Genomic DNA, 14,995 nt, shown 5'->3' on the forward strand with positions numbered 1-14,995 from the left:
CGCCTCTCTCCTAAAGGTCTTAATATTGATCTCCTCCCGCCCCTCCATCCTCAGACTAGTCTCAATGATGAAGCTCCTCCATGTATTTCTCCAAAGCACCGTAATTAAGGCCAGACACACATTTACATCTTCTGCGACACTATAAAGAGAAACAAGCCGACACTACAAATGTGACTTTAAAGTCAAAAGAGGGAGGTTATAGGAATTTCCAACCATAATATTCCAAGTACCGTCCTCCTCCTCCCACAGAGAGATAATTAATTCCTTGTCTCCCCTCACCTCGCATGTCTTTGCTAATGAGACATGAGGAGGTGTGTGGTTTTATGTATATGGTAGCTCCTGTTTTAGATGCGGCTATATGGAGATGTTTGTCACCCCTGATTGCACTCTCCACTTCAAGCTGCGCTCCTCACACAACAAGCAGGATGCATCTTAATGAGAATTAAAGCAACAGACTGACTGAGAGCTTTGGAAAATGAGGAGAGGCTGGAGAATAGTCAAGGAATACAACTCTGGAGGGAGGGAAAAGGTGTGTGTGGGCTGAAACCCTTTATCCTCTGTTCTATAGCAGTGAGTAACAACAATTGGGATGAAATAGTGAGATATGAAAGAGCCTTAGAAGCAACAGAAAATAATGTGAAATGTATTGGTTTGGGGGGTGCATATTTCAATAACATGAGGGGTTAAAACCAGCATGGGTGTATTCTCAGTAAAAAAAATAATAATAATTGGGGCTGTGGCAAAGAAAAAGCTGCCCTCTGAAGACCATAATGAGTCTCCTCTCCAATGCTTCACTTGAGTACAATGATAGTCTAATCAAGCCTGTCTGTATAACTACGGGTGCCTTTTATGCTGCTTAATGAATGTTCAACAGTACTGTCTGGACTTCTATTTTCTTTTCTTCATAATGTGTTAGGATGCACTATATGAGCAGCACACAATGTCAGAAGAAGAAGAAGTGGCCATTACTTACATCCAAACAAGTCAGGTGAAAAACCTCTCATAAGCTCTTTGCAAAGCAGACATTTTGCTCTGACTGACCACTATCCTTTCTCCAAATACTTTTACTGTTACCAGAGAAGCCCAAAAACATATTACATTATATAAACAGCCATTCAAAATCTGGCTGCATCAGACACTGCTAACAGAGCACTGTCGTCAAGACTAAAATCAGAGCAGAGGAACATGAACCATGCCCGAATTCAGTGTGGTTTGGTTATTTTGATAAGCTGTAATCATCACCTGGATTTGGACAGGGACATAATTATTGGATGGGGACACCATTATTTTCAGTTATCTATTATATATAAGTAAAGCATCAAAGATAAGTAAAAGATAAAAGGGTTGAGTCTTTCAAATCTCCTTTAACTCCCCAAAAAACTAGCAATGCAGATAGCTTTGGTTTTATTGGCCAAGAATTGTATCTGCCGTGTGAACATTGGATAATGAGAGCATTTTTTTTTTTCAGAAAGTGTCCCTGCTCCAGAGATACAATGTGGACCACTTTCATTTGAAATCATTTTTGACAAAAAGATGGTCCCAGTTGGCAGTTTGATTGTTTAGGAAAACCTGAACCCTGTTTCCAGGAAGACAAGTGACCAGTTCTCCGTTTGTAAAATTCACGACAACAATTGTATTTACCTCTACTATTTCAGTGTTTGATACTTACATTTCCAGGTAAATCAAACCCAAACTACATGCATGGATAGATACCACTGTCTGCCACTAAAGTGTTTAAGATTTAAGTGAACCTTTCGTTCAAGTGGAAATCTTCAGCCGTGTATACAATAAAGTCATGATTTGCTGTTTAAGACATAAGAAAACATAAACATACAACATGTTTATGCAGTTCTGGCTGGAGTTTATTTCTTTAGCACAGTGGAGTTGATTTACGACAACTATTATTCTAGACAGATTTAACTCAGAAAAGATGCTTTGGTACAGTCATTAGTGTCCCTGTGACAACAGCAACAGCTTTCACGGAGCGTTGCGGAGCAGTTCAGCACTACAGACTGCAACAACTGTCAGATGAGAGAATGACGGCTGAAGGTTTTGACCTTTGCTGATAAAATACTGGGCAGTGAAAATAACTGCATCATCACTGAAGTGTCAGTGCAGTGAAGGCAGACAGACTTAGTACTAACTGATGCGACGGTTACTGTCCTCTACTGGTATGAAGCATCAACTGCAGTGTTGAAATGATCCTGAATGCAAATGAAGCACATCAGCTGAGATTTATTCCAGTAAAAGCTTCCTGCTGCAATGAACGTGATTATGTCAGCAGAGCAATTTATGCACTTTATCTATATCAGTTCTCACGCATTACCATTAAAGCACCTGTTATATAAGGTACAATGATGAGGTAACTACAGATCAAATCCATTATCCCTTCATTTTCCTAAAAGAAAACATCTACAAACAACGGTTGACATGTTGATTGAAAAGAAGAAGACGAATGAGAGGATTTTGACACAGTTAAGGTGTGAATGTTTAAAAAGGGCTTTAAGTCAATATCGGCACAAGACAATGCCTTTTACGTTTTGTACATTCAGTGTATATACAGCATAACACGGTGTATATAGTTTGGGTCCAATCCAAGATATTCTGGTCAGTAATGATGGTGAGCCCCTTTAGAAAGTCACAAAAATCAAAGCCATTCTTGGCAGCCAGCCACCAGTTTCAGTTCTGTGGCTCCTTACGCCAGCTTTTATAATCCTTCTCATTCAGATCTGAAGCTATCAGATTAGTGCGGCTAGTTAATCTACAGCATGTCAATGAATGAAAACCATCCACTGCCTTCTGTGCCGCCACGCCTGACTGCAAAAGATATGATTTTGTAACACTGTGAGGGGGGGGCTCTTGTTTCAGTACATACTACACACAATTTGTTTGCAGAAGTCATGTTTTCTAACTGTGAATTTGTTTGTGTGTGCATACCAGCAGACACACAATGTCACACAGACTGAATGACTTTATGTTCCCGTTGATGTAGCAGTTGTGAGCCAAATGTCCCAGCTACCTCTATAGAGGTGAGAGATGATTGTGTCTCTCAGACTGGTACTTTACATTATATTTCATTTAGCTGATGCTTTTATCCAAAGCGACTTACAATAAGTGCATTTAACCAAGAGTATAAACTCAGAACAACAATAATCATGAAAGCACAATTTATTCAAGAATGTCAAACTACAAAGTGCTATAAGTAAAAGCCATTTAAGTGCTACTAAAGTGCTACTTTCTTCATTTAAAGAATAGTCGGAAAAGATGTGTTTTTATTTTTTTCCCACTACATTTATTAGATTTTATTTAGAGCTAACAGTTACTTTGCAAATTGAGATTTTGCATTCTAAACATGATGGATTTATACAATCTTCTGAATTGTTTAAGATTAAACAATTCAACGGTACATCTGTAAAGTGCTGCCCAGTCAGTATATCAGTAATATATATATATATATATATATATATATATATATATATATATATATATATATATATATATATATATATATATATTATATATATATATATATATATATATATATATATATATATATATATATATATATATATATATAGGGCCAGTTTTCTGCAATGAGCCATTTTACTTTTTATACTTTAAATACATACTTGCAGTTTGGTCAAATTTGAACACTGCTGCTGCAGAACATCTTGGTTTGATGCAGGTGCAACATGTGTTGTACCTGCAATGCCGCTGTTTATTGATTCACAATACAGCCATACTGGCATTTCCCCCAAAATCTTGAGCGTAATATCAATATCAACATTTCAGGGAGAGACGTGTAAAAGAATGCAAGTTCATATAAATTAATTCAAGATAAGAATGTAAATACAAACACGAATACACACACACAAGTGAGTGGTTTCTAGACATGCAACGTATACCTCATGAAAACATATTTCCTTGAATGTAAAATGACAGAAGTATGCTGTGAATTTCTGTTGGCTCAACACTAGTGACATGATAAGCTGTGGACATTTTTAGACGGAGTATATAAATATACGCTGCAGTGCCAAAAGTTAGTTGTCAAAAAATAACTATGATTTTAATAGGATTGGATGTTTATACGAGCGCTTTGTGCTCTGACTTTCTTATTGAATGACTTGAATGACCAGCTACCTCTGATCATGTAATTTCACCAAAACATCTGATGTAATGATGAGATGAAACACAGAGACGCGTCAACAACCTTCTCATTTCCTGTTGTTCCTACAATAAACATAATGTGCATACACACACACGCTCACATGGAGCATCATGAATAATCATAAGAATATGGTGTTTAATCTCAGCCAGATGAACAGCGTTTCGTGGCAACATACTTGTGTGAAATACTTCCAACCTCCTCACACACTGCGACATGAAGTCGCCATGGTGATCCATCAGTAAAAGGTTTGCGCTTCTGGAAAATCCTTTAAATTTGACTCTTCTGATTACTTAAACGATAACTATGTTGTTACGGACAAAATCTCCAGCTCGCAGGACATTGCGACCAATCATAGGCCACTATTATAAGATATTTCACAACATTGCGGTCGGAAGAAACTGATCCTATTATGAGCGAAGGAGAGCAAAATTGTTTTGACAAAACCTCCCTTCAGTCATATCTTATTCACACAAACATTGCTTCTACATTTCACATGCAGCAGCACGGTTCCAGATTGTCCCATGCAGTATGTCCGTGTTGAGGAGAATTACATTGACCTAATTCACTTAACTGGACCGGTTAGATATTTGGTCATTGGCTGGCTCAGCTCGAGTTTGATCCTCTGAGCCGTGCTGCAGCAGCTTCTAGCCTCAATAAAATCATCCTCCACTTCTGACAGAACTCATCTCTTGGTGAGTTATTAATACCAACAGAGCAGACAGGATGTTATGCACTGATTCTTCAAGCTTCTCATCAACAAAGCGACACAAGAGAAGAAGGTTGCCTTCTCTTCCTCTGCTCCATCTGTCCCTCCATACTGTACCCACATTAAGAGGACACGACTTAGACAGCTGAGTCAGGAAACTTGACAACCTCAAACATTTCTCGAAGGTCTACTTGCTAACATTCAAATGCCAACCAATTATTTCATCCGCTTGTATTTACTGCAAGCTAATCTCCTCCCACTTACTGTGGTCATCTTATCGTAGCTTAACAATTGTAACTAGGCATGGGGTGCTGAACCTATCGTGCATCCAATACTCGTCTAGAGTTTGGACGATGGTGGCAAGAGAATAGAATAAGGAATAGAGTAAGTGTTAGCAAGTCCGACTAACTAGATAACCTTCTACCGACAGGATTAACCTACTTCAAGCGAGGGGCCTTTTATTAGTTTATTATTGATATTTACAATATTAGTAGGGTTACAGAAAAGAGAAATGGGAGCTGAGTCAATATATTAGACTTTAGAGTCACTATGAAAGCTCTGTTCTGCACATTGCTTGGGGAAGCGATGTCCTCCCCCACCTCCGACCAAAAACGTAGGTGGGTGTTAGATATTGTGACATTTGTTAAACTCATCAATTATTCCTCCTCCAACTAATCAATTCCTATTTAAAAGTGAAGTGTGTTTGTTGCTCATGGTTGCTTTCTCACATTTTAATGTTTTAATGAATAACGTACCACTTGCAGCTTCACCCTCAGTCTAAAAATCACAGGGTGTTAAAATTAACATTAGCTTAATCTCGCAAACCAAAGCTGTTTAAATCTGTTCGCATTAGTCTTCATTTCAGCCGACAACATGGACGATCGATAGCTGGAAATGAGCCATGTTTTTGTTTTATTTTGTCTGAAATCAGAGGCTCATTGTTTCATAAAGCGCAACACATTTGAAGTGGTTAATCTGAAACAAGGAGGTCATATTCCTGTAGGCCTTTGAGTAGCTGACACATAAATAGCAATGATTGTGGTTCTGATACTGAGGTGCGGTTGTCACAGTAAGACGGCTGCATACAGTCATCGGAATGGACAGGAAGTTACAGTTTAAAAGACAATTTCCTATTATTCATTTGTTTAATTCATGTTTAATTAGTAAACACAGAGCTCCTTAACCTGGCCTGGCCTATATCGGCTGTGGCCGAGAGCAGCTGCACTCAGAGGCCGGCCATGCTCCACTTTTGATGTTAAAGGGCATGTTAACATTTTGAATTCATGTTGTTTTCCTCGGAAAACACTGCATATTGTTTTCATATACTCAGATGGACAAAAACGTCCTGGGGTCATTCTCCTCCACACTCCTCTTGTGAGAGGCAAAAAACACAATTTGGAAATAAGAAAATCACTACCAAACGGGCAATATCAGCAAGCGGTGTTTCTGACTTAAGTCTTTTTTTATCCACTGAAGGGAACATAGCATTTTAGATATTCTTTCCCTTCTTATGTAAATCAGAAAAAAAACATTTGTTGTGGATTTATCCGGGGAGGAGGGCTCTAACGTAACCTGAATGAAAAAATACAAGGTTAAAAATAACTGATGTTAATATTATTTATATCACTGTATTTGCATCTTAGCTATTTATGACAAAAGAGGAATTTCAATTAAAAGCAACAAAAAAGAGGCCCGGGATATTTATAGGTTAAATACTTCATTAATTGTGAGAATTATTGTATTCCTCTTTTTCCAATACAGAGAATAAACAGGAAAAAAATAGTGATAAGCAGCACTTAAAAGGAGCTGACAAAAGCAAAAATTATGAAACTATTTTTGAAGTCAGGAAGAAAAGAAATACAGAGACATTGGTATCACCATAATATGTTGTCCATTGTGCATTAGTCATTTTGACAAGTTGCCACAATAAAAACTCATCATTATTTATTTACTTCATAAATGAGGAATCTGCTCAAGATACTGTGAAAAAACTCACAAGATGGAAAATTCTGTTTCACACCTTCACCATACTCTTCTTTTGAGACTCCACCTCTCTTTCTCACTTACACACAAGCACACAAAGACAACGAAGACACACAAAGACACACACACACACACACACACACACACACACAAACTTAATCACACTTCTCTCCATACTGTTCTAACACCTCTCGATGGTTATGATCTTCATGGCACTTTTAGAAATCCGCCTCACTGAGCCGAGCAGCCGTTTTCACTTCACTCCTGCTTGGAGCTGACGGAGAGATCAACACGGACAAAAGACGTTTATCAGACAATTACTAACAGACGGACAGAGCCAGTAACTCATTTGTTAACTAGCATTTAAAAGAAAAACTAGATCTATTTTTAATTACAAATGCATTTGGAAATAGTCTTATCATGGAAAGCTCAAACAGCATCCTTTTTAAAAGAGTGCACATGTCACACTACACTGATTGCTGTAGTGGGCATTTTTCACACCAGACATTTTTGACTCGTCATAGTAGGAAAAGCACAGGTGTGACCAATAACACTAACGACGGCTCTGTTCTATACAAGTGTCCCAATAAGTCATGCCAGTGTGCCAGTGAGCATGAACAACACCAGGACCCTGAAACTGAAGTAGCTAAAAAAGAATGTAGCCTTCATCCATTTTATTTTGTTTTACATCTGTGCTCCAGATAATATGATGTTACGGTTGCAGAGTTTATCTTACATAAATACACAAATCATTTTGTTTTGTTTGGATTTTCTGGTGAAGGCTTGTGTTGTTGTATTGCTGCACCGCCATAACTTGATATGTATTTGCAGCAAAGCCATTTGCATGACAGAGAACTGAGACCCTTGAAACACACACACACACACACACACACACACACACACACACACACACACACACACACACACACAGCGGGAGAATAAACAGCTGTCTTGAGATGCAGAATCAAACATTTCTCTCCTGGCAATTCTACTCTCACTTTTAAATAATTTCTCTGCAAAACACCATCAACTGATTAATTGATTTTGTAGATAGTTACACTACCATTTAAAAGTTAGTTTTTTGTCTTTTCTTCAATGATGACTATTTTGACTAGAATTCAGACACCAAAGACATCACATTTGAAATAGTTTTGGTCCCAAAAGAAGAAGAATTCAATGATTTTAAACTTTCATTTAGTTGATGTGCGCATGGTGTTACAAGCCAGGTGAGAATACTAACGGAACCATTTTTACCTCCAAATACAAATGGAGTTTCAAATTGTTTTCCAGTCCAGAAAAGCAGAAGTGACCATCGATAATAATCGGACCACTGCGGTGCTTGCATTTGTGATCTAAATATTAGATTCAGACGTTTTTCTTCAGACTTTGTTCAGTCTATTTAGTGTTTATTAAAAATGTTAAAAGTGATAGTCAGTCCATATATTTAGCTGTTATTCCAATGCTGCCATCCCTAATCTTTACCTTCTATTTCTATTCATTTCTAAATCAATATTCCAGTTTGTAATAAGCATTACTGTGACACTGAAACAGGAATTGTTTGCTATTAAAATCTGCACTCATGTTGATGCTAAGCTTCCAGTTTATTCTGGACTGACTCGTAATGTCTTCTATAATTATTTTATTGTTGCTCAGATGGATCTTTTGCTCTTCTCCCCTTTCAATTGTTATTTTGAACCATCGTACAGTGTTTTGTTTTTTATTTTGCAAACCCTTCATACAGAATGAAATCTATTTAGAGTACTTTCTACAACCTAAAGTCATCAAAAACAATAACAAATATTGAGTAGTCCTCTTAGCCATCTGACTGTTACAAATCAAGCTTTCTTGGAATGCGATAACAAACTTTTGAGCGGTAGTGTATGCAGCACAAGATGTCTTTGGACACTATTGGAAAGTCACTTGAACCACCCGCACAACAATTCACACCTGCTTGTTGTGAAGTGCTAGGAAACTTGCCAACACAGAACAGTATTTTATATATGCACAGTATATTGAGCTGAGAATACAGCCGTACCACAAACAACTGAACAGGGTTGGTCTAGTGAAAGCTGTATGACAGTCCCTTCCTTACACAGTCGTATCCCGTATATTTGGATGTGTATGTTCCCTGAGTGCAGATGAAACGATGTGTGAGAGGAGGTCAGGGCACAGTCAGGCAGTGAGCTCACTCTGGAGGTCCATCAGGCCGTGCTGTCACTGCTCCACTCCCTCAGGGACAGAGGAGGGATTTCTACCTGAATGAAAATAGTCTGCTAAAATGTGTAACTGTGTGTGCATGTTCGCATGGGTAGTGAGACATGATTGTGGATACCAGACGGGACATCCATCTCTGATTTTGTGTGGCCTCTGAACAGAGCGACTGGACTGCTTCTACTGTAGATGATTCCTCAGCGGGCCACAAGTGTGTCATCACTTGTCTGCAAGAACACTGCCATAAATACACTCCAGTGTCCGCTGGGTGGAAGTCAAATGGACGTATGACAGCAAGAGAGACGGACAGAGCAAAAAATATAAAAGGTGACAACAAGTTGTGCAGAAAAAGCAGAGGACTCAAGGACGTTCAAAGACCACGCTCAGCTGTGGGAGGTGGACGGTTGAATACACAGCTTCATGTGTAAATGGATAAGAGAGGAGGGAGGAAGACAACAGACCTGTCGGAGATACGTGCACATTAGCATTTAACCCCTCACACATCACAGGACAGTACTCTTACATTGTCAGTCGTCGATCACAGTGACGCAACCTCAAGAAACACTGAGAGGCAAAGAGTGTGAGGACAAATTTTGTGAAAAAATAAAAAGGTTTATTTTATTTTTTTCTCATGTCCCAGAAACAAGCCAGCACTGTAATGCTCGTTTCATAGCTGAGAACGCAGGCCTTTTCGCCACTTATAAGGACTTAAACTGAGCCTCAGAGGGTGTGATGATAACTATCTCCTCTGCTGTTCCTACAATCCGCTGTTCTCGTCCTATAGGGACCCTGTCTGCTTTTACGCTGGCTGACAGAAGCAGGTCACTCAGTCAACGCTGTTGCCATAAATCCACTGCTCTGTTCTGAAACATTCAAACAAGCCTTGAGCTTCAGAGGCCACAATAATCACACATAACACTGCACCGGCTGACAATAACAAAACACTCAAAAGCTCCTCAAAGCATGACTGGAAGAGACCTGCACAATTATTTTCCACTTCTTCACTCAGGAACATTTTATAAACAAAATATGTTTGTGTGTAGGGAATTTGTGCGAAATGTGTGTGTGTGGGTGGGGGTGGGGAGGTTAAAGCACACCAAGTTGACCACAGAACTGATCAGTATGAAAGCATTTAGCTACGTAGGTTACCTTCAACAGTGCGTAATTATACTGCAATGACAGAGAAAGTGTGGACTGACAGCCAGCAGACGGTCTGTCTGTCTGTCTGTCTGTCTGTCTGTCTGTCTGTCTGTCTGTCTGTCTGTCTGTCTGTCTTTCTGTTTGTCTGCTGCTCAGTCTGAACAGCAGCGAAGAGGAAAGCATTGCATCTCCAGCTTGGGCCTGTTTGGTTTAACGAGCTCTTGTCCTCCATCAAAAAAGAGAAGAAAACCGCAGGCTGTGGCGTGATGCCTAAACGGACACACCCCCTCCAGGCTGTGGCATCGAACCAGCGACACTGTGATAAACAAACGGCGGCTGCTCCCGGCTTCCTTCCATATCGGCTAATCATTACAGTAAGTGATGCTGGTAGACTGAACCAGCCACTACTATCGTGATGATAGTTCACCAACAAACAGGCCCGAGCGTGGTCTGCGCCTGGTCCTCCTCCACACACCTCTAGTGCAGACTGACAGATGACTGCACACATGACATTTTAATCAAACCAGCGACACGCACACACACACACACACACACACACACACACACACACACACACACACACACACACACAAACACAGCACACGCGCGCGCGCACACTCCCCACCAGCCCCTCTCGTGTTCATCGTATCTCACCTTGCTTGACACATTTGAGGCGGACCGGGTCTTTGCAGTGTTTGATCACGGCCAGTACGTCCCGGGTGGTGAGCCCGGCCACCGGCATGTTGTTGACCTCCAGCAGCAGCTCATCCTGGGCCAGTTTTCCGCTCTGGATCAGTCCCTTCCCCTGCTTCACCTCGCCGAGGTAGGGGAACTGGCCGATCTCCGCGCATCCCTTCAGCTCAAACCCCAGCTCCCCTTCCTTCCCGCGGGTTATCACCGCCTCGTGGACTTTGTTTGTCCAGTGGTTTTTCTTCTTGAGGCTCTTAGACATCGTTAGGGCGAGTTGATCACCGCGGACTGGCCCATACAAAAGCCTCCTACCGTCTCATCCCTGCCTTTGTGCGACCGGCTTGCAGCTTCACAGCGCCCGTGGCTCCATCATCACCGGTGCACGCCAGGCGCAGTGTCCGCTCGGCGAGCCGCGCAGTCGGGCTGAGGGCTGCAGTACAGCACGGCGGCGGAGGAAATGATTATTACCGTCAGACACTGAGACGCAAGAGACAGATACTAGCGGATGACCCGGATGTGAAGCCTAAAGGAGGGGAGAGATGAATGGTTCTGGTTCGGCGTAAAAGGATGGAGAGGAGGGGAAATAACAGGAGGCGCTTCACTCCCACTACACTGCCAGGGGCGCTTCCTCCGGCTCACTGTGATCACAAGCGGTCACATGTAGGCGGAACATCGTTTTACACTACATTACATATACACCTCAACCTATATTAGTTATCTGCAACCATTTGCGGGGATTTGGGAAATAAAATAGCTCAAATAGCTAGTTGAAGTCCTAAAATGCAGAGCACTAACATAAGATAACTTTTTTTTTTTCGGTAGAAAAATATGCAGCGTGCAATGCAGAGTTGTATGTAAGCAAAGCTGGTTTACCAACTGGGCCGGTACGTTCAGTCTTTGGTAATTGCTGTAAATTGATTGTAAGTTTGTTTTCAAATGCATCACCTCCTTCACCGTTTTACAGGTTTACTCTTTTTGCATCTTGAAATCTTGGGGGGGAAAAAAAAATCAACATCTGCACTTAAAATCACCCCGTTTAAGGTGGGTCAATGTTACGTAACTGCTATGATGCGGGAATCCATGTTCAACAAGAAATGACAAATCCTTTTGTTGCCATTACTTTTTCATGGCTGCATGACTTTCTGAAGCGGGTGAAGTAACGTTTCATTCAATATTTAACACATAAATCAAGAGCTGCTGAAATCTACTGAGGATGACAGTCCCTCTTACTGCCACTCTCTGCAGTGCTTCTATGTGTTTTATTAAGGGCATGCTTGTGCTTTTGAAATGTGAGTATCCTCCATGAACAACAGCATTACTGTACACAACCCTCTGTGCATTTGCTACCAGTAAATAATCCATGAAGTGCAGTGGATTCACTTTGACTGTCACTTTACTTACTTCTTGGCATCTAGGTCATCGTGCTGTGTACGTTCAGTTCACAGCAAACACTTTTGACATTAATTCTAAACAGATGAGGATGCAAACTAGATGATCATTGAAGACTAACCACGACAGTGAAGAAAGAGAATGGTATAATTCAGAAAACTGGCTGGATTAACAGATTGTCCACTAAGGGTGGAAATGAATCCCTGCTGTGGTTAATGTGTGCCTCTGCTGGTGGATATCAGAACTGCAGCTTCAAGAGGCCTCTAGCCTCAATTGAGAGAGTTCAGGGTGGAGGGATTATATACTATGAAGGACTCTGAGTCTTCAGGTTTTTACTTAAACACCATCTCTTTTACATTACTAGTGTACTACATCGTGAAATCAGATGATGCATTCTTCAAATAGAATAAAGATCTGGTACCTAGGTAGCATAAATAGCATGTGTGTGTGTGTGTGTGTGTGTGTGTGTGTGTGTGTGTGTGTGTGTGTGTGTGTGTGTGTGTGTGTGTGTGTGTGTGTGTGTGTGTGTGTGTGTGTCTGCAGAACACTGAATTATTCTGTTGTGCTCATCTATCTATATCTGGATCAGAGTATTTCACTATTTTGGACCTTCTTTTGTGAAAGTAAGTATGATAGAAGAACAAAAAGAAAAGCCATCAGCTGTCGAAGCTTTGAGCTGGAGCGTCTAAATTTGGAGTCACTTCAAGCAACTCGTCGCCACTCTAATTTTCTCTCGACAGAATACGGCAGTCACTCTCGGTGTCTGCGTGGCCACTCCCGTGTGGATACAGCCACAGGAGGATGTGTGCTTACATGAGTCTCTAACAGCATTATGAAGTCCATTGGTCTGGGTGTCATGGTGGTATGCGATGGCTCGGGGGAGAAACACAGCTTTGAAAACAGAGCATGCTTTATCTTTTGTTTTTCTCTGAGAGCTGCAACAACTCCATTAAATCTTTCACTTTCTGCCAGAATATCAATGACCCAAATGAAACAGTTGTTTTATTAGGTGTGATTGTGCATCTGTATTGGCTTCCTCAGACTGTCTATGACTATATTTGTGACTCTGTACACACTGGGTGGGAGAGGAAGAATAAAGAAAAGGATATTACTTTATATCATCATTACAGACAGAAAGTAATGAGCGTCCTAAAGCAGACTGCCAACAACAGAAGGCAAAAATACAATAACACGAGGCAGTCTGTGCACTCAGAGGGGGAATTTCAATAGAGCTTATATGGATTTAGCTCACTGCCTTCCTCATTGACTCTCTGCTTCATGCATTTGCTGTGAGGCAAGAAATGCACACTAAGTTGTTTCTATTGCTCGGCTAAGACAAGGGCGGAGCGGGGTCACCTTCACACAGATATTCACGTTGTGAACCGAGTCCTCCTGTCTTTATGCTATTCATTTTGAAAAAAAAACAGACTGCAGACAAAAATATCAACGATCATCCAGCGTCTACTAAGACAGTGACAATTTTTGGAAGACATTTTAAACTTTAAAACTAAATAGACAGCACAGCGGTAGCAGTTGAGAAGCCGAGGGTGTGTTGGACTGAAACACACACACACGCACATACACGCACAAACGCATCACACATAGAGAATAAGTTAATTAGACTGAATGGCTTTGGGGAATTGGCAACTAAATCACATTGGCTTTTCCTCCAAGCTCACAATGAGATTTAATTATGTAGTGAAACTTGTGATGGTAGAGTACACCTGGAGAAAGTCGAGACAGAGTCCAAACCACATACTCATCAAAGCCCGACTGAAAAAACTATATATTGCTAAATCTGACACACTGATGGCATTACTTTGTCCACCATTGAGTAGCTACACTTTTATTTTTCAACTGTAAAATGTCCCATTCAGTAGATATCTTGGTCTCAAGTCTTTATTATGGTTTAGTATGCTGCCCCTAAGTATCCAAATGAATCAGGTTTAAAGGATTAGTTAGACATTCTGGGAATAATTAGACATTCTGGGAAGTACGTTGATACACTTTCTTGCAGAGTTAGAAAACAAGATTGATACCACTCTTGTGCTTCAAGCAGCTAGCTTGACTTTGTCCAAAGGGAATAAAAAACACCAACAGCTAGTTAATTAACTTGTTGGCCGGTATCCCATTTGTGTAATAATATATATATTTTTAAAATGTATAGACTAAATGTTGTGAATAACCTCTTCTTGTCTTTTGAAGTCAAAGTATTTGTGAGCAGATTGTTGACTTTGAACAAAGCCACATGAACTGTAACTCAAGTTTCTACTGTCGTATAACATAACAGATAACTTATGAAGTCTATGTCTTCGTCTCAGATGTTAACCTTATATGAGCTGGTTGTTATACATAGTTTTCAAAGAGCTTATTTATACAACATTTATGTTTGGATTGGATTCCTTTTGCTGGTCTGCAGTTTGCCATCATGTGCCATTTGATCACAATCATCGGCATCATCATCCTCTTCCCTTTCCTAAAACACACCTTCGTTTTGAAGAAGCCTCATATTCACACTCTTTGATTTCCCTGGGAGAGCTTTGGGGATTAGCAAAATTGCTCTGCAGTTAGCTTTTAAATCACACAATGCCTCCCAAAAATAGTGTCCTCTCAGCTAATGCCTAATCGCTGCGCTTGAGCAGTGATGGCATAAGTCTGCAAGACAGGAGTCGGGCTCGTCATTGCTGTGACCCATTTGTAGGATGTTT

The 14,995-nt window shown here is 40.5% G+C and overlaps 1 protein-coding gene across 6 annotated transcripts in view; it reads right to left on the bottom strand.

The window, feature by feature from the left end:
* magi2b (membrane associated guanylate kinase, WW and PDZ domain containing 2b) overlaps window positions 1-11,392 on the bottom strand; it is a 74,548-nt gene extending 63,156 nt beyond the window's left edge. For all 6 annotated transcript variants that reach the window (XM_068602589.1, XM_068602590.1, XM_068602588.1 and 3 more), the window contains exon 1: window positions 10,863-11,392. In XM_068602589.1, the coding sequence (XP_068458690.1) occupies window positions 10,863-11,160 (298 nt within the window). In that variant the 5' untranslated portion in view covers window positions 11,161-11,392. The remainder of the gene's footprint in view (window positions 1-10,862) is intronic.
* Window positions 11,393-14,995: the final 3,603 nt, after the last annotated feature.

Source organism: Clinocottus analis, unplaced genomic scaffold (assembly GCF_023055335.1).
Source record: "Clinocottus analis isolate CAN_PGR_092001 unplaced genomic scaffold, fCliAna1.0.p SCAF_6, whole genome shotgun sequence".
Classification (NCBI taxonomy): domain Eukaryota; kingdom Metazoa; phylum Chordata; class Actinopteri; order Perciformes; family Cottidae; genus Clinocottus; species Clinocottus analis.